The 21,793-nt window shown below is 44.8% G+C and overlaps 1 protein-coding gene across 2 annotated transcripts in view; it reads right to left on the reverse strand.

Annotated features, from left to right (window-relative positions):
- LOC138202316 (growth arrest-specific protein 7-like) overlaps positions 1-21,793 on the reverse strand; it is a 66,818-nt gene that overhangs the window by 43,188 nt on the left and 1,837 nt on the right. The window contains exons 1-2 of one of the 2 annotated variants that reach the window (XM_069156232.1): positions 18,628-18,765; positions 1,431-1,548 (exon numbers count right to left, since the gene is read on the reverse strand). In XM_069156232.1, the coding sequence (XP_069012333.1) occupies positions 1,431-1,548; positions 18,628-18,750 (241 nt within the window). In that variant the 5' untranslated portion in view covers positions 18,751-18,765. Of the gene's footprint in view, positions 1-1,430; positions 1,549-18,627; positions 18,766-21,793 lie in introns of those variants that run through there. The other variant, XM_069156233.1, reaches the window with a different exon arrangement.

Here is a 21,793-nt window from a genome sequence, read left to right on the forward strand (position 1 = left end):
TCACTCAGGTGTCACTTTTAAGATAAACTCCATCTCTAACTAGCTATCCAGTTCAGGAAAAATACTTTATCGTCAGTTCGAAGTGAAGTTGGAGCCCAAGGCGGGAAATCTTTTCTTTTCTTTTTGTGTGTAAAATGACGGATTAAAACAGAGAAACGAATGCTTTCGTGCATTTCTGTTAGAGAAAAGAACACATCGCTGAGGTAATAGTAATAATAGAGCTGTAATTTGTGGTTAGTGATGTCTATAAATAAGAATGAACAATGAAAATAGTCCATTTTATAGTGGCGTTTGTATGTACAAGACATATGTCTTGTGCCCGTGATATCATATCAATAAGCATCGATGCCCTGGTTGATTATTTCTATTTCCACAGACTCAAAAACACTTCAGACAGCCGGGATTTCATACATCACAAATCTAATCAACCAATCCTTGTTGGCTTTCTCATAAGAGTTTCCAGCTCGAGCTGTGGGCGGGCGTTGAAGGGGTGGAGGTGGAGGTGGGGGGGTGGAGATGGAGGTGAAGGGGTGGGTGGAGGTGAAGGTGAAGGGGTGGGTGGAGGTGGAGGTGGAGGTGAAGAGGTGGGGGGAGGTGAAGGGGGAGGTGTTTGTATATTTATATATCTGTGCCTACTGAATGAAGACGGAGTTACATTGAAGTCACTTTAAGACTTTGGGAGATTCTTTCCTTGAAAAAAACCTTTTGAGCAGAGATGAGATTTTAGTCGTTCATAATTGTGAGGAGATTTTGAGGATGAAGTCGGAGGACGTTGGTGGTTGATACCAGAGAGTCAGCTGGTCACTTTGGAAGGCTTTTTCATCACAAGGCTACAGGCTTGGAAAGTGGATAGTTACTTAACATTGATATAGATGAAAATCTTCAAGATAGTTAATTTAAGGTTTCTTCACTGTCTGCACATTGTAAATCGTAAACTGCAAACGGGAATGAATATCAGTTCATGTGTTTTATTTTTAATGCTGACAATTTGCCACAAAGTGAGAAAATACAGAGTCTATGGTAAAAATATACATCCGGTGGACGAGTAAAGGGATGATCACCATTCTGTCTGTTTCCCTGTGAATGTGGGAACAGGATGACCAATCAGAGGCCTCCAGCCTGGATATAGACCTTGTTTAACTCTCTGTTATAACTGCCAGGTGGACTTCTCTGTATTCCACAGCATACAGAGTTTATAAAATGTGGTGCTGGTATGAAACTTAAATTGGTGCATATGTTGATACTTTGGATAAACCAGGATTGCGGTTTCTCCCTCCTTCCTGTCTTTATGCTAATCCCTCCAAACCATGCACTGACTCCAGCTTGTTATTTTTTTCGAACAGAGATGAGATTGACATCAGCAGTCACACAAATTCTATAAAACGTGTCCCCTTCAAGGAGCAAACTGTCCACAGGTCATTTTCTCTTACCGTTGTTTGTTGTGTTGACGTAGTATCGCCGCCCTTGTGGCGACATGTAGCATCTCCAGTGAGAAGGCAGGGGGTCTCTGAGATCCTCGACAGGAAGCTGACTCAGAGATGCTGTCCTCTGTCGAAACAGAAAAAGCAATAAACGTCAATAATCATGAAAGGGGCTCATCAGCAGCGTGTTCGCTCAAAGACGAAGATTTATTTCCCGAGCGTCTCCCGTAATTGACGTTATTGCTGGAGATAAACCGATAAAAGAAGATAAACCAAAGCCAGTGAAGATCAGGCTACACAGCTGATGCAGTGAAAATGTGCAGCACTCAGACCGGGTTCAACGAGGTTCTCATTTCCTCAAGTATTTCGCAACCATCAACCGATGACATCATGGCAGAGCGGTGCTGAACTGCTGCTGTTGCTGCTGCCACACTAAAGAACAACAAACTGGCAGTTGGACTGAGACCCGGAGCTCCAGTCAGCGTACACAACATCCAGCCGAGGAACACAAGAGAACACGTAGACAAACTGCACACATCTGCTACTGATTAGAAGGACTGTTTTGTTGTAACACATTGCGGAGATGCTCTTTGGAGACCGGTGAGAACCAGATGATGGTCCAGCTGCAGCTCTTTTATCGGGGTTCCCGAGAGTCTGACGTGATGAGGTTGGTTTTAGGAACGTAATCCAGCAAATGCAGGACGGAGCTGTCTTTAATCCAATACAGCAAAAAGAAGGCGGAGGGTTTTGGAGCATTTAACTCAGCGTTGGACTGCAAGACGGCCCGAGCTTGGACTTCTCTACATGCTGAATTAGCAGGAGTCGTACTGTGCATGTAAAGAGTAGAGAGGGTGGTGCGCTTGGTGCTTTCCAAAACCAAAAATATGTGAGCAGTTGTGTAAGAAATGGATTACAGTGTGTAACATGCCAAACAAGCAGCTTACTCGCTTTCCACATGCTGTCGCAATGTAGCTTAACCAAGGCCAAGGAGCAGTACTGAATTTTATATATATATATATATATACAAAAATGTATATGTATATATATATATATATATATACAAAAATGTATATATATATACAGTACATGTATGTTATGTTTGTTATATAAATGTATACAACCACTGTGTAACATTTCCTCCTTGTGTGAAAGCTGGAGCATCCTGCTCCTCATTAGATTTCTTATTTCTCTTAATTTGATTTGGAGAATTTTACACCCACAGGAACATGATCATTAAACACACTGATCAGTCTCCAATTGAAGATATTTCTTTCCAGTACAGATTTAAAGGGCAACATGGGGCAAAATCAAGAGGCAACCAACCGTGACATGACCCGGTTTGTAAACTGCTGTTTTGAAGCCCCGAGTTCAACATTTCTGCCGTCAACCATCTTTCTTTTCTTTTTCTTTTTTTTTGGAGCCAGACGTATGGATGAACTGTGGAGGAGCCAGCTGACCCTGTCCGACCCCATCGGACTGGGAACATGAGGACATTTGCTGCGTTCAAATGGAACTCGTGAGCTCGTGGTTACAACGTGGGATGTCGTGCGCTCGGCGTTTAATTGGTTTCGTCGTAAAAACAACACGACGCCGTCTACAAGCCAAAGAGGCCAAAAAATGGAGCAAGCAAACAGGGAGATGAGGCCGTTGGGAAGATCAACATTTCCCAACTAAACTATGACTAAAATGACAATATATCAGCAACAAAAAATGAACTTCCATGGCCTCTGTCAGCAGACACGTCACAACTCGTGAACTGAGTCCCGACGTCGTGACTATCACACGAGGGCCGTTCGTCTTCTCGTCTACGCGGTGATCACGACCTCATTCCAACGACGTTGTCCTGGGATTATTTTCAGATTGACTGCCAGAACGCTGATGGAGTGAATTTAGCAAATGACACCATAATAACTTATTTTATGTATTTCATAATAAAAGTTGAGTCTAACACAGCGGCTTTTCAACTCCTCTAACAGTCTGTTAGCGTGTTTTATAGCCATCAAATCCATTTCGGGTCCTTTTCAAACAAATCACATCGGAACGATAGAACATGAATTTAAGACCGTGTTCATCTACTCATGGTGCTAATGTTAGCTAAATTAGGTAAATAGCCATAACTCGCAAAATCCACAAGCGTTTAACCGTCAGACTCAAATGTCACTAAGTCGAGATGAAAGACCCTGTTTTGTGAACGTCTGTGTTGTTGAACAAAATGACTCCGATTTTTGAGTCATAAATGGTCCACCGTTATCAGTGCAAACATGCAGGAATACACATTTGAACAAGGTGCAGCAACACTGACTGAAAGGAGCGGTCGACGTCAGATAAAGTTTAAAGCCAGAGATCTCTGAGACCTTTTCCTGACCGGCCCGAAGGTTTCTAGGTCAGCTCAGGTGCTGGTATGCGGGAGAATGATAACAGGAAACGATGGTGACTCCTGGGTCGCTGTGGGAATGTGTCTGGAGCCAAGAAACAGGAATGCAATTCATTATCATTAGATGTGCCTGGAAGGAGAACAGAGATTTTCAGCTCTAAACTGACTTCTATTATGTGTTTATTATCTCATCACCCATTTTTAGTGTTAATGAAGCAGCAGTAAAGCATTGATTTCAGTACAAACTGCCCCTGGAGATAAAAAAAAAAAAAAAAAAAAAAAGCTCCCACAGGACTGGAGAGCATGAAGACATGTCCACCCCGGGTGACTTATGACTGCATGTAATTACACAGCGTCCAACAGCACCTCTGCGATGTTTTCTCCTCCGCGGTCTCGGCGGTCGCCGTTATATTTGTCATCCGCGTCTCTTCTGAAAAGCGTATTTGCTTAAATAAGTCTGATAATTTCCCACAGCGGTGAAAAGTGGTCGCGGACGCAACGCGAGCCATGAAAAGGAAATCGGAGCTATTTCCAGCCACGGCGGTGACACCGTGGGTCACGTGGTTGTGGACTGAAAAAGTCAGAAATGGAAGGCTAAAAAGAAGTCAGCCTCGCTGCCAAAACCACAAGTACAGTTACAGGAGGACACGACTCCCTGCGGGGGTCCGACGGCCTGCGGAGGTCCGACGGCCTGCGGGGGTCCGACGGCCTGCGGAGGTCCGACTCCGGCCTGCGGAGGTCTGACGGCCTGCGGAGGTCCGACTCCGGCCTGCGGAGGTCCGACGGCCTGCGGGGGTACGACGGCCTGCGGAGGTCCGACTCCGGCCTGCGGGGGTACGACGGCCTGCGGGGGTCCGACGGCCTGCGGGGGTCCGACGCCCTGCGGGGGTCCGACTCCCTGTGGAGGTCCGACTCCCTGCGCGTCTCCACACGTTGTTCCTCAGACCGACGACATGCGTTCGGTTTCACTGTTTTAGTGCATGAAGGTGAAAACAAGACCGACCTGCTGTAACGTGTCGAACACCGTACGTACCCGACTTTTAATTACTACCTGCTCTCCATTTGTAATGTTTCAGTTTGTCATGTTTTTCTTTCTCTCACATTCATCTACCGCTGGATGCCATGGAAACACAGGAGTCATCTTAAGGCTCTTATCACACGGCGTTATTATTCTCTCTTTGGGACTCGTGGGTCTGGTTGTCCGGATCTTAATCAAGTTGTAGGTAAAACTGCAAATCAAATCAAATCAAATGTAGAAGTGATCGAGGCGCATCATTCTACCTGAACAGCTGAGCAGGATGATTTCTTCCTCACATTTGGGGTCATGTACTCGTTCCCTTTCTTCCAAATAGTGAAAGAAGAATATCCACACCAAGCTTACGTCTGTTAAGTCCTTCAGTACGGAGCCGGATTCATGTGGTTGTTTTAGTTGATCTTATTTTAGGTGACCTTAACTCACAGACTGGGAATAACTGGACTAGTGTTATCTGCGCCATCACGGCCGTTAATACCTCCTTTATTAAATTTAGGGACGTTTACACCTCAGCAACAACAGCAAAACAAGCTATCACTGACAATCACCTTAAAAACGAATCTTCTCTGTGTAAACGTTCTCCGTCATATCCATGGAACTCTTGCCTTGTCAAGTATGTCAATTATTTAGCTCAATACGATTATGCCAGATTAAAATAACAACATGATCTTAAATTCTTTTCTTATTTTACATTTAATATGAGGAACATTTTGTTTTCTTTATTTCCTTGTTTGGGACCTGCTGCTTTAGTCTGTTAGCATGACATGTATCTAACAAGGGTGTACGTCGCCCGCTTTGCTTTGTCTTTGTGTGTAATCGCTGCGGGTTAATCATTCGCTTCCCGTTTGGTCTTAACACATCATCAGATGTTGTACGTTTTTACCGTAATACTTTTTCTTTCGGGGAGAAGGCCCTGCCTTGAAAGCCACAGTCAGGTTTCAGAGGTTTCAGAGCTCAGTGCCACAAATCAAATGAAAGACTGTAACATGATTACGCAGAGGGGAGATATACTGTAAACCTGCAGACACCTCCACACCTCTGCTGTTGCTGGATAATATCATGAGAGGGATGTTTCTTTCTGGCTTATCACCCTCCAAACAATATTTGCAAAGTAAGCAGCTTCAATTATATTTATGCAAAAATGATTAGTGCCATGAAGCAGTTCAGATAATTGATTTGGAACATCGATATTAAATACATTGGTACATACAGTGCGGCAAAATCTATATTGCGGATGCATTCATATCATCTCACAGTCTCTGGTCATATCACCCAGCCAGGATCGAGGCCATCATTCACTGCAGTAATAAAAGACTCTTTGGGGTTTTCTCTACATTTTCTGGCTACTTTCCTGTTGGCTTCTTTCTGATTCTTGGTCACATGTTCATTATCATTGAAATGACACGACAGTATTGTTTTTGTTCTGAGCTAAGCAGATCAGGCTCCCAGAAGCAGGCAAAGACAGATGGGGGTGGGCCGCAGGAGCTCGGGAGGAAACCGAAAACACTCAATAACTCTTGGACACCAAGATATTTTGGGTTGTTGACATGGTTCGTGTTCAGCGATTACATTTAAAAAAAAGAAAATTGCAAAGTGCCTCTGAGCCTTACGAGTACGTTTCTAGAAACCATCCACAGATCTGAAAAGCGAGCCGAGCTTCGACTGAGCACACGAGAGCCCGAGTTAAAACTCTCCTGTGTGACGGATCCGACAGGTCCTGTCATACAACACGAAACACGTCTGACATGAGTGAGAGAATGGGAACACCTCGGCGGTGGGAAAGTGTGACGAATCTGAGAGCCAGCTTGTCTCGGCATATGCAACATTAAATAATGCAGCGTTCCAGATGGTTAACCTTCTCTACCCCAGACTGCCTTCGGCTTCACATTCGTGGCGTGTGAGAGAGAATCGCCCCTGGCAGAGACCACGAGGACTCATCTCACGACGAGGAGCGACCACAACAATCACCGCCTCCGTCTGGGAGCTCCGCAGACGCACTCAACGCGCCGCCGTTCACTTTGAAAAATCTCATTTTAATTGGACATTTGTCGTTTGAGAATTTTGAACATAACTCAGGGTCAATTATTTTTAGCAATTAATTGTGAACTTTTGAAATGTCTGAATGTGAAAAATATGACCGATAAGAATCTCCTTTTTTTCTACGACGTAAATCTGTCTTCTCTGCTTGAGATAATCATGTTTTGTGTTTCCCAGAATGACTTTCAATTGTCAATGTTTGATTTTTAGATGATGTTGTTGTTGACGTACAGTGTCTGGTATACTTATTAAGCTTGGAACACACTCAAGACCACCTACAAACCCCAGACAAACATACACAGGTGTGTGGTTTGCATCAACTTGCACACTTTTCAATCTTTGGCAGCATAAACCTTACGAGGAAACTGAGCCCCGTTTCCCACCAAGCGCAGCGTTCTTCCACACATCACCAGCGTTCTCAGGATGTAGAACATTCAAGCACATACTGGGTGGCTGCCAAAAGCCCAAGCAGACAGACGATGTCATTGTAAATATGAAGAACTCATCAGCCGGGGCCGAGAATCAAAAAGGAACAAGCGGCAAACCAACAGTGACGTCAGCCGTTGGTTTGTGAACGGCTTTTATCAAAGCTCTTCGGATTTCGGATTTTGGCCGTCGCCATCTTGCTAGTTTGGAGCCAGGTATGATTATATTTGGACGAGCTGAGAAGGATGCATCTGACTCGGTGGATCTGACTCGGTCGGATTGGAGAACCATGAACATTACAGGGAGCCCACGAATAGCAGAAACCTGACCGCACCACAGACCTGTCAATCTAACAGACAAAAACAACCACACCAACTACTACACCTACCACAACACCCCCCAAAGACACGGCTTTTTGAAGCTTATTTTCTAATTATTGACAGGATTATTTTCAGATGGACCACAAGATGACTAGGAAGGAGTGACTTTAGCTAACAATACCGCAACGACTCGTGGAAAAAAATGTATTGACCTCGTATCTTACTACTTGCAATTTGAATGGGAGTCTATGGAAGTGGAGGCTTTTTGGGACCAACCTCGAGCAGCACTTGGTGATATTACAGTTTAAGGCTTTTCCGCATCGGCCTCATTTTGTCAGACCCGGTCCACTTATATATCCAGTCTGTGGGATGGAAGGGGAATTGGCTCCTTGTGGAGGTTGGATGTTGAGGATTTGGCCAGAATCCTCAGCAAGTCGGGCATTCAAAGAGCAGCAGCGCAGGAGAAACAAGAAGCGGTCCGATCCGCCTCTGCTACGTCACCCTCAGACCCAAACTCCCGACTGAGCAAGTCTGAGGAGAATGCACATCCTCACATGTTCTTAGTTTGAAGTTTAAGGAGTCCTCACATATTAGACACTAGCTTGCACTGATTTTATCTGGCAACCTTTCAACAGCAGCAGACTGGAACAGACTCAGCCGAAGGTCCCGTCAGACTTTTAAAGCAATAGTTTGACTTTTTTTTCTCGCTGAGATTTGGATGAGAACCTGTCTGGTTTCTGTTGAGAGCTAATTAGATTTATCTTAAAGATAAAGACTGGAAACACAAACAACCCCAACATAGCGAGCTGTCCTTTCACACTTCTTTTCGGTTGTTGTTTTTGGACAGATTAAAGGAACATGGTATGTCATGTTAGTAAGTTTTAAGAGGTGCTTGCAGCCAGATTTTGTTGCCTTCAGACGAGCTCGTTGTTTCCCCTGCTTCCATGTTTAAATCTTAATAACTTTAAAATCTATCAAATGCATCCTATGCTTCAAATGGTAAAACAGTTTGATGAATAGAAGCCAGAATCGGGATTCCAGCTGTTTTGTGTCACTGTGGAGCATTGATGACAGTTTTTCTTTACATCAGCACAACGCGTTCTTTGATATTTGGATTTTCCTTTGATCAAAGTTAACTTTGAAAAAATTCAGCAGCTGGGGAGAAATTGTAGTAATGTTTATGTTGCTCAGAAAGAGGCATCCAAACACTCCCCTGAGCTTCCTGGTTTTACCAACAGATCCCAACATTTTCCTCTTTTACAGATTACAGACATTTCCCACACACACCCAAACATGCATCTCTTATTATGGAAAACAAAATACTTCATGATCTCTCTATTTAAGTGACACTGGCTCCCTGCCTGGAAAACCAACAATAATTTGTTGAATTCCTTTGGAAATATGCCTGTAAATAAATAGCCAGCCTCATATTGAGGTCAGGGACAGAACACCAGTGTAGTAAACCTGGTAGTTAGTCTTTCACCTGGATTTTAACAACCTCAGCTGAGACGTACAGGAAATATTCTGCTGGTTCCTACTTTTTAGATATTCAAGGAAGTTCAAACTTAGGGCATGATGTAACTTCTAGTAAAAACGAGGTACACTTCAAGCAATAAATAACTATCACATTATTCTAGAAATCCATTGGATAGTAAAATTAATCACAGCTTTTGCTTGACTGAACATACAGAATAACCTTATTTACTCCATTTTTCCACTGACAGAGGAGCACTTATTTCTAGCTGTGTAGACGATGAGCGTTTTCCACCGTTGAGCAACAGTCTTTGAGGGAGATTTTCAAACCCTGAGTGACGAATCCATCAGTCAGCTTTCAGCAGGTTAGCAGCCTTACAACACAGACATCGATTGTCCTGAAGAGGTGAGTCATCGAATGCAACTGTCCCTGACTGAAATCACATGGTTTGTGCAACGCTGGTCACCCACTCACTGGCTGTGTGGAGGAGGAAGAACGTGCATCCTCAGTGATCCAGAGTTTCAACAGACTGGATTACTGGACAGGACCAATGTTTAGCTGTCCTCGCACATGCCTGGGTGAGTCAGTATCTCCCGACTTGTGACAGAGCGAGTGTGTTATATGCCGAAGGTATGTGTGAAAAAGAGGGATTTTTTTGTTGTTGTCCACGCCTTGCTTATGTATGCAAGCTGACCTCTGGTAACCTCCGTTGGAAACATCTGGATCTGGGAAGAGAAGAGTTTGTTGGGTCTGAGCGGCTGAGAGGCTCTTGAACAAGAGTATGAGGTGATACGTTAGCTGTACTTCATGGTCCTGTACTGCAGAACCAGGGGCCAGAAACACAGAGTTTATATCGTTCTACAGGGCCCAGTAGAAGTAACTCATTTAAACCATATATACATGTGTAGGCTACTGTATGGGGTCTATAGTTGGTGCTCTAATCCAGGGGTGATGAGATGTTCTGTCTTTTAATAAAAACATCTTTCCCACATATGGCACAGTTCAGCTTGTGTGTGTGTGTGTCTTTTTTTATTATTATTATTATTATTTGGTATGAAGAATCATGGAATTACATTCATATTTGTGGTATCTTGATAACTTCAGTTCTACCCCGTGTAGCTCTACCTCACAACCAAGTCACGGTGGACGCGTGTGCAGTCTACCGTGTCTGACAACAAGAAGTCTGTGATGGCCTCTTCTGACACAGTCAAGTTCTCAAAGCACAGAACTATAAAGCAGTATGATCACGACATGAAACGTTCGATAAGATCCCCCAGGAGGAGATTTGGGCCCAGTTGGGCCCCGATTTCCGACCGCGTGGCCCTGCGTCTCATTTGGTAGCGCCCCCTACTGGGTGGTGGCCGTTCAGAACGGAGCTAGAAGCTGGAGGGTTTAACATTTCAGTCAGGAAATGGGACACCACTCGTTGCGTCAACGGTATCCGCAATTCTCCAAAGTTAATTATTAATAAGTTTGTATTTGTATGTTGTACATTTATGTTGTATATAAGTTTGTATATCCGTAATTATTACATTTATGTCAATTACAGTATGATGACATAATCATGTATCTCAGAAAATAAGCTATTAATGCTCACAAACAGGACGTCATTCAATCTGTTTGAACCAGAAATAGCTTTATTATCCCAAAGCTGCAATTTTAGATTACAACATTTATTTTATGGACCATTTTTCATGTTATGTTGCTTCAGTTTGCAAAGCATTTATGCAAAATGGAGAGGTAGGGCCAAGCGGGAGGGCCAAGCGGGAGGGCCAAGGGGGGAAATTAGGATCGGGCCTTAAAATATTAATTCATCCCTTCCTCGTAATCTACTGAAATTGATTTGCTTTAGTCATCACCTAAAATGAACAAAATGCAAATGAGGCCTCTGAGTTAACCAAATTATGTCATTACTTCACTCCAACAGACCTTTTTCATGGCAGCCATTTTGGCTTAGTTATGCATTGGTGTAATAAACGAGTGCTAAAGTTTCATTAAGTGTCCCAATGAGTCGTGACATTGAACCAACATGCACGATAGCGGGAGCGACCCAACGTGGAGTGCAGCCGTCATTAACACACCTGTATTTTGCCGGGCGCGAAAAAAGTAAATTTGCCCTTCCTCAACAAAAATAAAAATACGGAACGTGTAGCTCGCTCAGTCGGTTCATACTGTAAACAGGCGTACGCGTCTCGAAGACAAACCAAACAGATTCCAGCTGTATACATACCGGAGCCGAGCTGTAAACAGCCGTGAGCGAGCTGAGCTCGCCGCCGCAAACACAAAGCCCTTTTACGGGGGGCACGGGCGAGGGGAGGGGGGGAGAGGAGGGGGCGCAGGGGGCACCTCTGCTTTCTCGAGGCACACGGAGGATGTGCTGACTTGTGAAGCCGCTCCCCGCTCTCACTCCGTTCTCCTCACCTCCACGTGGAAAGCAGGGCAGAGGGACAAAGGTGTGACAGACATGGGAAGCGTCTGTTTCCTATTATTCACTCATAAATACCTCAATCTTCCCTTTCTGGGGCGACGCGGTCGTGTCCGCGCATCCGGGGTTTCATGGGAGTTCACACACTAACTGCTGACGCTGACGAAAACAGACAGACGTCACCCAGGAGCAAATAATCGTTTCCATTTTTACCGAAGATAAAGCAACGCGCTGACAACCTTTCAGAATCCGAACCATCTGTCGCCGCAGCGTCTTCAGGCCGAGGGTGTGCACTCACTAACATTATCACCTCTCTCTGTGAGACACACGGCAACAAACATCATTCCTGATTCTCTACCGAAGGTCGTGTTGCACAATTCATCTGTCAAAATGGAAGGTCAGAAGAAAAGAAAAGTCCGAGCAGAGAAGGAGAGAATAAGAAAGAGATGCAGGTTAATGCTGCAAAATAAAGGACACGTGATCATAACAGGACAGCCTGTTTCCATTGACGCTCATTCAGCCGCTCTGAAGTGCGGATCGATGGGCGACCAGCGTCGGGGGGTTAAGTGTGATGACGTTGAAGTCGAGGTTGTTTTTTGTTTTGTTTTTTATGTAGTTGCAGGGGCGGTCGAGTTTTGGTGCATGCTGATCGGTTAAAGCCGCTCTAGTGGTTTCAGAATGAACCCGAGGTCCACGGCAAGCAGGACGTACCCACAACCAAATATTAGCACAGGTAGCATCAGCCAACAATAATGGACCAAGTCAGTCAGATAAAAAAACCTTTTTGTCTTTTTAAAAAACTGTTTTGTGTGTCTAGCTTTGTACGTTCATGTGCTGTGATGCTTTGAGTAGCAGACATTAGCATACCTAAAGACTCAGTATTCAGATATGCTTCTTGTTTGTCTGTCCCAAATTTTTGTCCTTCGCAATCTGAATAACTTTCCTCCCACATTAACAGAGCTGCCAGATTTACCACTCGTCTGGAACCCGTTACATCGACCGAATGTTTTTTTTCCTACACAATTAAAAGCGTTCTGGAAAAAGGTAGCCTGGGATGGAGTCAAATTACTGGCGTGGAAACAGACAATTCTGTGTTACAAATGAATTGGATGAATTCAGAACCAATAAACTGCACTTTGATTCATTTGAATACACTCAAGACCTTTTCTGCTGCAGTGTACTAATGTTAGAACCTTTTAACTAGATGTTGTCGGTGTATGTGCTTCTGAATTAGTTCAGATTTTATTCGTCTTGTGTTTAAGTATTTACCAGGATCCTGTAAATTACACCTTTACTTAAATCTTTGTATCGGAAAAGATGGACCGTATGAACCTTGATGATTGTCACTGTTAACCGATATACTGATTGATATTGATTAAAGCTTAACTTGGTGATTTTGAGACCGGATCTTTAGCCATAGGGAGCTTCTTAAATGTGACGGTGAAGTGTAGGTCAGGACGTTTATCATGAATAAACATCCAGTTCGTCCCATTTTGGTTGATGCAAATGTGTTGACCCTTTTTTCTTTTTTTTTTTAACCATTTTGTTGACTTGTATTGTTTTCAACGATGTGTCTTGAGCTTTTCCGCCTCTTTGGTTAAATCCCAATATAATGTGAATACAAGTCTGTCACAAAACAAATGTCAGTGTCAGTATTGGTATTTAAATCCTTCCGGTGAGCCACAAAAAACAGGAACACGCTCGCACACTAACTGCCATCGAACCTCTGGAGACCAACGTAGCTGCATCTCATCGACCGTCCTCCGTCCTCCAAGGAGACTAACACTGACCTCCGAACCCTGAGGGACCACTCGGTGGGAGGGGGGGGGGGGGGCATTTCTCACATGTATGTCTGTCTGCTAACTAAGAGACCTAAAGGGAAAATGGGTTAAAGATATGGCTGGAGGGGAAGGAGGAGGAGGAGGAGGAGGAGGAGGAGGAGGAGTGAAGGAATGAAACAGTCCTTGAAGGGAGGACGGAGGGAGACGCGGGGGGGGGGGGAGCTGTGGACCGTATCTTTATTTGGGAGACATTGTTTTGGTTTGGGCAGATGTGGGAGCCTGAAGCGAAGCCACATTCCCAGATGCAAAAGAGACACTTCAGACACTCAGAGAGAGAGAGAGAGGGGGGGGGGGGGGGGGCGTGTTTAAGCATGCTCTCACATGTAGATATTGTGCATATGCTCTCACAAACTGTCATTATCGTCTGCTCAATGTCTCGGCATTGAGTATGTCTGTGTGTCTTTGACTACTAACTAACAAAGCCTATTCTGTTACACACACACACACACACACACACACACACACACACACACACACCCATACACACCCCCCCTCCATGTTTATGTGAGTTGGTCTCCCTGTGTCTCCTCCAAGCTTCCACTCCATCCCCACCAGCAGGCTCACGACATGCTCTCCAGATCTGATCCACACAGGCCCGCTTATGTTCTGGAGATTCAGATGTGCGCAAAGTGTGTCGATCAGCTGTTTCTGCTTCCCACTTAAAGTACTAAACTCTCCACGAGGCACTCGTGCACTTCTCCCGGTGACAAGTTCAAAAAAGACTCGGCAGGACAACGCAGCGTGGACTTTTCCAAAGCCCGACGGTTTCCCCCTTCAGGTGGTGAAGCAGCGTTCTGCAGCTCAGGAAGCTCCGGTCGTATCCGTGGTGTCTGTTCAGCTGTAAGCTTAAAATGCAACCCCCCCCCCCCCTCCTCCTCCTCCCCCAAATCATCCCAGTTTAAACAGATGCATTCTTGAACAGTTGTTAGGACTGTTGAGAAACATCAAGTGGTAGACTTCTCTGGTCATGGTTGGTGGTTGGGGTTTTTCCCACCTGTCTGGATTTCCCCTCCAAAACGCCCCATCTGGACTCATTAGTTATGAATCACACCTACATGTCTGTAAATATCTGATGGATTTTTTTTTTTTTTTTTTTTTTGTCGTGGATTGAGATCCTACAGCTGAGTACACAGTCCGGCAGGTGACGTGGTACTTCTGGTATGAAGTTGTGACTGGCGGGTCACAGTTGAGTGTGAAGTGGTTGTGAGTCGTGAGTCAGCAGAGCAGAGGTCTTTACCGGTGGAGGAGCAGAGGTCTTTACCGGTGGAGGAGCAGAGGTCTTTACCGGTGGAGGAGCAGAGGTCTTTACCGGTGGAGGAGCAGAGGTCTTCACCGGTGGAGGAGCAGAGGTCTTTACCGGTGGAGGAGCAGAGGTCTTCACCGGTGGAGGAGCAGAGGTCTTTACCGGTGGAGGAGCAGAGGTCTTCACCGGTGGAGGAGCAGAGGTCTTTACCGGTGGAGGAGCAGAGGTCTTCACCGGTGGAGGAGCAGAGGTCTTTACCGGTGGAGGAGCAGAGGTCTTTACCGGTGGAGGAGCAGAGGTCTTTACCGGTGGAGGAGCAGAGGTCTTTACCGGTGGAGGAGCAGAGGTCTTTACCGGTGGAGGAGCAGAGGTCTTTACCGGTGGAGGAGCAGAGGTCTTCACCGGTGGAGGAGCAGAGGTCTTTACCGGTGGAGGAGCAGAGCGGCAGCTTCTCCTACGTCCACTCGGTTGAAGTGGGTCTGTGTGTCGAGGTGTCCGACACCGAAATCGACCCGAATGCGCCCGACCGCCATCAACTCTGATCACATGATACGACGCAATTGCCTCACGAGTGGAAATGATTTCGCTGCGAGCCTAATTTGGGGAAACAGATAAATTAGCGCGACTTTTAGTGACAGAAAAATGCGTGAGCGACTCGACTTTCACACTGAGACGAAATAAATAGCAGTTACTGGATGTAACTCCAGTTCTATGAGTATGCTTGTTTCCTTTGGGGAGGTGGGCGGGGGGCATCCCGTTGGCATCCCGTTGGCGTCCCGAGACAGTGGTAGGGGAAACTCTGGGTATCTCACACCACTGAAAGTGCATAAATAACTTCTGATTCCCCTGGAAGGGCCCTTTGGGCTACTTTACTGAACCTGTTAATAACATGACCTGGAGAAATGGCAAAAAAAACAAACGTGACTCATCAGCTGAGTCCCAAAGTGCTGATGTGATCCAAAAATTCAAGTGTTTGGTCGAACATCTGGTGGAAAATCTAAACTTCTGAAAAGGGACGATCCGAAACACAACAACGTCTCCTGAACACCAGCGACGGAGCGCTCGCTGTGTTCAAAAAAGAAAAAAAGAAAAATAGTTCCACTGGAGGAGCGCTGCACTCTATCGTGATACACCAGTGTAATCTCTTACAACACCACATCAGAGAAAGGCAGACCTGCACTCGCTGTGCTCACTCTCACCGAGCCGCCCGAGCCGGGCCTCCACTGGGCCTCCACTGGGCCTCCACTGGGCCTCCATGTGGGCGTTCTCCTCCTGAATTAGCAGGCATGCTAATTAGCTAAGCTCCTCTGTGTGTGTGTGTGTGTGTGTGTGTGTGTGTGTGTGTGTGTGTGTGTTTGTGTGTGTGTGTGTGGAGGGGGGGGGGGGGGGGGGGGGGGTTAAATACTCAGAGCGTTTGTTGAAAGGTCCTCAGCTCAACTCAAACAAAGCCGGACACACAGGTGATTTGACTTCATCAAATTTGAGCAATAATTTATTCATTTTGAGTTTTCTCAGCAAACTGAACTTGACAGATCTACAGGGGACTAATTCACTGGGTTGAGGCTGGATTTGTATTTACATGGTGGTTAAAAAAAAAAAAAAAAGTGGAAAATTTGAGGCCCACATTTAAAATAACTGTAATTACACTTTAAGTGAGCTAATCCGTTTTTTTTTGTTGTTTTGTTTTTTTTATAAACTAGACCTGAAAATAGCTGGCGTGAGCTATCGGACCAAAGATTAGAAGGCCTATAATAGTTCCCTCGGGTAACTTAATTGCCTTATTATACTATATTATACTCATACCTACTTTCAGTCGCTGCCACGTATCGCTGATGTTATTGTAAGCAGCCAAACCGTTGCCGTGCAGCGAGGCATCGTCTCGTATCCTTCAACGGCAGTTCTGCCATCAGATGTGTGAAAAAAATGCAACTTTTCTCTTCATTGTCAAAACAAACAACAGCCGGTGGTTAACAGGGTGATTTTCAGAGCTGCTTTCAGAGCTGCTTTCACCGGTTTCACACTCAACGAGTGAGAAATGGCTGTTTTTCAGAATGACGTCAGGCCCGGGAGGGGAGGGGGGAACACCTGGCTGTGTGCTGGGGGCTCCAAAGCAGCAGTCTGACCCCCCGCCCCCCCCCCCCCCAACATTCCACTACAGGGATTATACCAGGCGAAATCACCCCCCCCCTCCCCACCCCACCTTTCCCTTCTTCCCCAAATCGCTCTCAGCTCTTCGGTTTCACAATAAACACAGCTGACTCTCTACCAGGGGAAGCATTAGGCCGACAAAGTGTTTTTTCCATAATTTACAGCTTGTTGCAAATTGCTTACAGTAGTTCCCCCCCGGCTGCACGGAGACATAACGACACACCGTTACTCACGGCGAGGAGAAACAATACATGATGCCATAATAATCACAATAATAATGCAAGCCCCAAATCTAAAAATTGGACAAATCAATATTACATCATCTTCAAGTTACTGGAAGGAAGAAGTCACACTTACAACACATTATGTGGCGGCCTGCGGTGAACATATTTCCTCCATATGGAGGAACTGAGAGGGGGGGGGGGGGGGATCTCCCTCCACATGGCCCCAGGCAGCCTCTGCTGCAAGGCTCCTATTACATATTAAATGCCCACGGTTGATACCGACACACTTTTTTGAGGGAGTCCTGATTTTGTTTGGGAAATGTCATATGTGGAGTTTGTAACGGCTCTCTGAGCGGTCGTTAAGGGCCGTAACCAGCGAATTACATACGTGTTACAACAACAGCATGGCCGGCTGCTTTCACTCTTCTTCCTGTCTCACCAGCAAAACGCTGACATCATCTATTTACATGGCAACCAGGGCTGCAACTATTATTTATCTTCACTATCAATTAACCCGCCGTCAATTTTTGGGACGAATCGCTTGTTTTGTGTATTTATTGTCACAAAGATTTCCATAGAAAATGAAGCAAAAGTTAATATCCACTTATCAGAGTAGTTGTTAATCCATTCTGACAACCAGCTTCATCATTGACCTATTATTAATGGGGTTTTTTTTCCCCCGGCCCTTTCAACTTTTTTTTATGAAAATAAAAATGAAAAACACTTTTTGGAAAAAAATACTTTACTACTATTTAAATGATGGAGCAAAAGCAAAACAACTGACAGTACGTCTAAACAGCATTATGAAAGAAGAGAATTTTACAAATGGCATTAAGCACAATTTTGAGAGAGCAGTTTCAATTCCCAGCATAAAGTAAAAATAGTGGCACCTTGCATCTCAAAATTAGAACTTTCCATCTTATTATTTAGACTTCAGTTTTAAATTTGATTACATTTCATGACTTGGTATTTTCAAAAATTTTGAGATCAAATAAATCAAGATTTTGATGAAACTTGTAATGTTGACTTGAAATGAGTGCATTTCTACTTGTATTATTCCCACCCTTTTGTTATTTTATTACAGGCAGTGATGGACTTCCACATGAAAATCTAAACATCATCCTTCCAGACAAGTATTTCTGTTTATCAGTAAAACAGTCTATCTGCATAGTTTGAGTCACACAGCCCAGAAAGAAAAAGGATGCCAAGAGGCTTTGAGAAACCTGCCACTGTTGATCCAGAGAAGAGCAGCAACCAGATGGCCGTCAGAAAGTGTTCAACTCTGCCAGTCTCCCGTTTCAGTGCTTCGACCACAGACATCAGCACCTTCATATAAACCTTCAGCTGTTTGATGAGCTGCCAAAACTATCCTCCAAGGTTTGGAATCAAGTTTTGGTTTGCTTCATAGTTGTTGCTAATAAATAGAAACAGTAGAACGGAATAAAGTCTCCTCTGGACCGAGCTGTTCCCGGAATCTCACAAAAGTCCATTTGTGAGTATTGGAGATATTGTGGCATCAGAAAAAACAAGCTAATAAGGGTTTTCAACAAAGAAACATCTTTGACGCAGGTGAAAGTAGCCAGACTCACACAGAGCAGCGAGATGAGTAATAAGGACGTGACTTCATGGAAGGACGGAGTAACAACAACAACAACACCGACCTGGACTCTTAACAAAGCATTTGAAAAACACGGTGCCTGGAAACAGTGACGACGGCTCCGGACGCCACGCGGTGGCAGAAAGAAACTGTTTTCGAGGCCGGCGGCGTCGAAGGAACGATCCATCAGATCGATGAAGCCGCTCCGGTTCGTTCGCCGATGAAAATAACAGAAAAATTTAAAAAAAAAAAAAGCTGTCACGTCTGTTTTGGACGACGTCCCGCGTGAGTCGTTGCCATGGAGACGACAGGCACAAACTCGAGAGGCATCGTTACTCTTCATCTCCTCCTCCTCCTCACCGTGGAGCTCTCCTTCATCTCCACCGCGTCCCTGCGGCCTATTATCATCACACAATCTCATGTCAACCTGGTCTGCGTTTATCAAAATGAAAACAAAAAAAGCTCCATTTTGGACTCACGTGTTACTCACGTGTTACTCACGTGTTACTCACGTGTTACTCATGTGTTACTCACGTTTTTAGGAATAAAAACGGATCCTACGCCGTTCAAATTGCTCTTGAATTGCAGTTCTGCTGTGACGCATTATTTCCATCAGACGATGCGTTGATGAGGATATTTTTCACACCTCCGTCTCCTCAGAAATCTGCGACGCGAGCAGAAGTCAGTCGTGCTCGGACCGATCCAACATGTGGAAGAGCTTCGAGCGCGGTTTCATCCCATTTTTACATAAATGTACACATCGGCTTGCTGTTTTTTTTTTACTAATTGAATTATTCACTCATTAAATTAGGTTTCGAAAAAAGATTTACAATCATAGTCGATTTTGAAGAATGATGCAGAATCAATCAATGACTGTGGGAACGTTTAAAGGAAAACAATGCAGCCTGTCTAAAGTAATATTATACAGATGGACGGTCGGCCTGTATGTCTCCCTGTATGTCTCCCTGTATGTCTCCCTGTGTGTCTCCCTGTATGTCTCCCTGTATGTCTCCCTGTGTGTCTCCCTGTATGTCTCCCTGTGTGTCTCCCTGTATGTCTCCCTGTGTGTCTCCCTGTATGTCTCCCTGTGTGTCTCCCTGTATGTCTCCCTGTGTGTCTCCCTGTATGTCTCCCTGTGTGTCTCCCTGTATGTCTCCCTGTGTCTCCCTGTATGTCTCCCTGTATGTCTTAGTATTATCAAAGCACCTGTGTTAAGATTTCCCGTCGACATGTTTGGGTGACGGATGAAAAGATGTTAACGACTTCAAAAAGACAACTAAGAAAGAAACTTCCTTCAAAATGAGACTCTTGCGGGACCACAGGTGACAATTTCAGGACGGTGATAACGGAGAAGAAGGAGAAGACGTGACGCAACACGGATCTAAAGCCCAACATTAGACTGTCGGGACGAAGATTTCAGCCCGCCGCACTGATCCAAGGTGTGTTTCATCGCTGTCATTGTGATGTCTTCTTTCAGATGTTATAAAGTTGAAGTGGTACAAAGTGTTGGTCTGTGAGAAACAGACAGGAAAGGGAGTGTGAGTGATTCATTGTGCTGCGGAGAATGGAGCTGTTTGTAGAACGAGGCTGGAGATGACAACGGAGTCGGATCGCAGCTCCGCCGTCGCCCGTGCAGCTGCACCGATAACGCACATCAGCATACATTTATACCCGCTTACATTATAAAAAAACAAACAAAAAAAAAACGTTTTTATCCGCAGGCCGTCACTCTTAATATCTACAATATGACTGGATCTTTTCTGCACTAGACCCAACTCCATCAGCATCATTTTCACGAGGCACACTTGCACCATTGTTTTAGGTCGTATACGTGTATATATTTCTTTCTTTCTCAGCTGTAGTCTATTTAGGTTCTATTTGTCCATTTTTTTTTTTGCACACTCAGAGCTCCAAGTTACAACCGGAGTCAAATTTCATTGTACGTGTTAACATTACCTGGCCGATGAATCTGATTGTGATTGTGATAAAAGGAGTGATGGCGTTATAGAGGTTTGAATGGATGATCAGAAAGAGGAAATAGTGAGTTTCACCATCAACCCCAAAGTTTCAAGATGTGTAACTCTTCCTTCAATGACGTAAAAGGTGAATCCCTTCATTTCTGTAATACTAATACTGAAGCTCATTGCGACACATGTTCAACTTTCCCTTTTGTTTAAATTAATGTCGTCTTCAGCCCCCATCGGGACGGGATTTAACCTCGGGGGGGGGGGGGGGGGGGGGCAGGGGATGAAGTGTTTCCTCTGAGGGATGGGATATTTAACAGGTGTGTGTGTGTGGGGGGGGGGGGGGGGGGGGTTGGGGGTCCACACATGTTCTGTACCAAAAAGAAATCTCATCTGAATGTAGTTTGACAACAAAAATCTCAATTTAAGAAGCTGAGAGGAGTTTAGAAAATGTTGTCAAACAACTGTTTGCACGGTCAGATTTAATATCATTTTGCTTTATGAGCTGTTGTTGTTGTTTTTTTTAACTGTTTTATTATACAGAATGAAATAATCCCTATATCAACGACCTTTTGCGTCGTCTGTCAGGAGGACGGAAACACTGAGGCAGCAGAGCGAATCCTCCCCCCTGCGTCACTTCCCTTCCTCACCTCGAGGTGAGCGGCGGCCTTTGAGCCCACAGCAACCACAAAACATCCGACGTGAGCTGCAGATGGCTCGAATGAAACTGAGAGGAATCCGTGTGTGTGTGTGATTAGTCACGCCTCGCATCGGAACAACGTTGTTGTTTCTTAATACCGCCCGGTTTGAAGGGGGGAGACCGAGCCGAGGCCCAGAGAGAGAAAACCCAGACGACCGGCGGCTCCAAAACATTCAAACATTCTGCCAGCTCGTCACTTTAATCTTTCTAATCGGATTTATTTTTTTTAACTACATGTGAAAGTAGATTCCTGACCTCGTAAGCAGCAGCATAAAAATGCATAACGATATTTGTCATTTCGATGCTCGGATGGAGAGGGACGGAAGAAAGTGATGTTCAAAAACTCGCGAAAGATACTCAAAAATACGCTGAGCTGTCAAACAACAGTAACGTATGAATCATCTGGTCTGTGAAATAGTGAAAAACTCCTCTGATGAAGTATCAGCACTCAAGATTTGTTTCTTAATCAACAGCTTAGAAACCAAAAACTTTCAGTTTACAGATTTATGAAAGCAGGAGATGATCTGATTGGAGGAGCCAGGAACCGATACAGGCTGTGAACATTC

The sequence above is a fragment of the Embiotoca jacksoni genome, unplaced genomic scaffold, assembly GCF_022577435.1.
Source record: "Embiotoca jacksoni isolate LCO1_2020_lvr unplaced genomic scaffold, fEmbJac1.0.p SCAF_20, whole genome shotgun sequence".
Taxonomy (NCBI): domain Eukaryota; kingdom Metazoa; phylum Chordata; class Actinopteri; family Embiotocidae; genus Embiotoca; species Embiotoca jacksoni.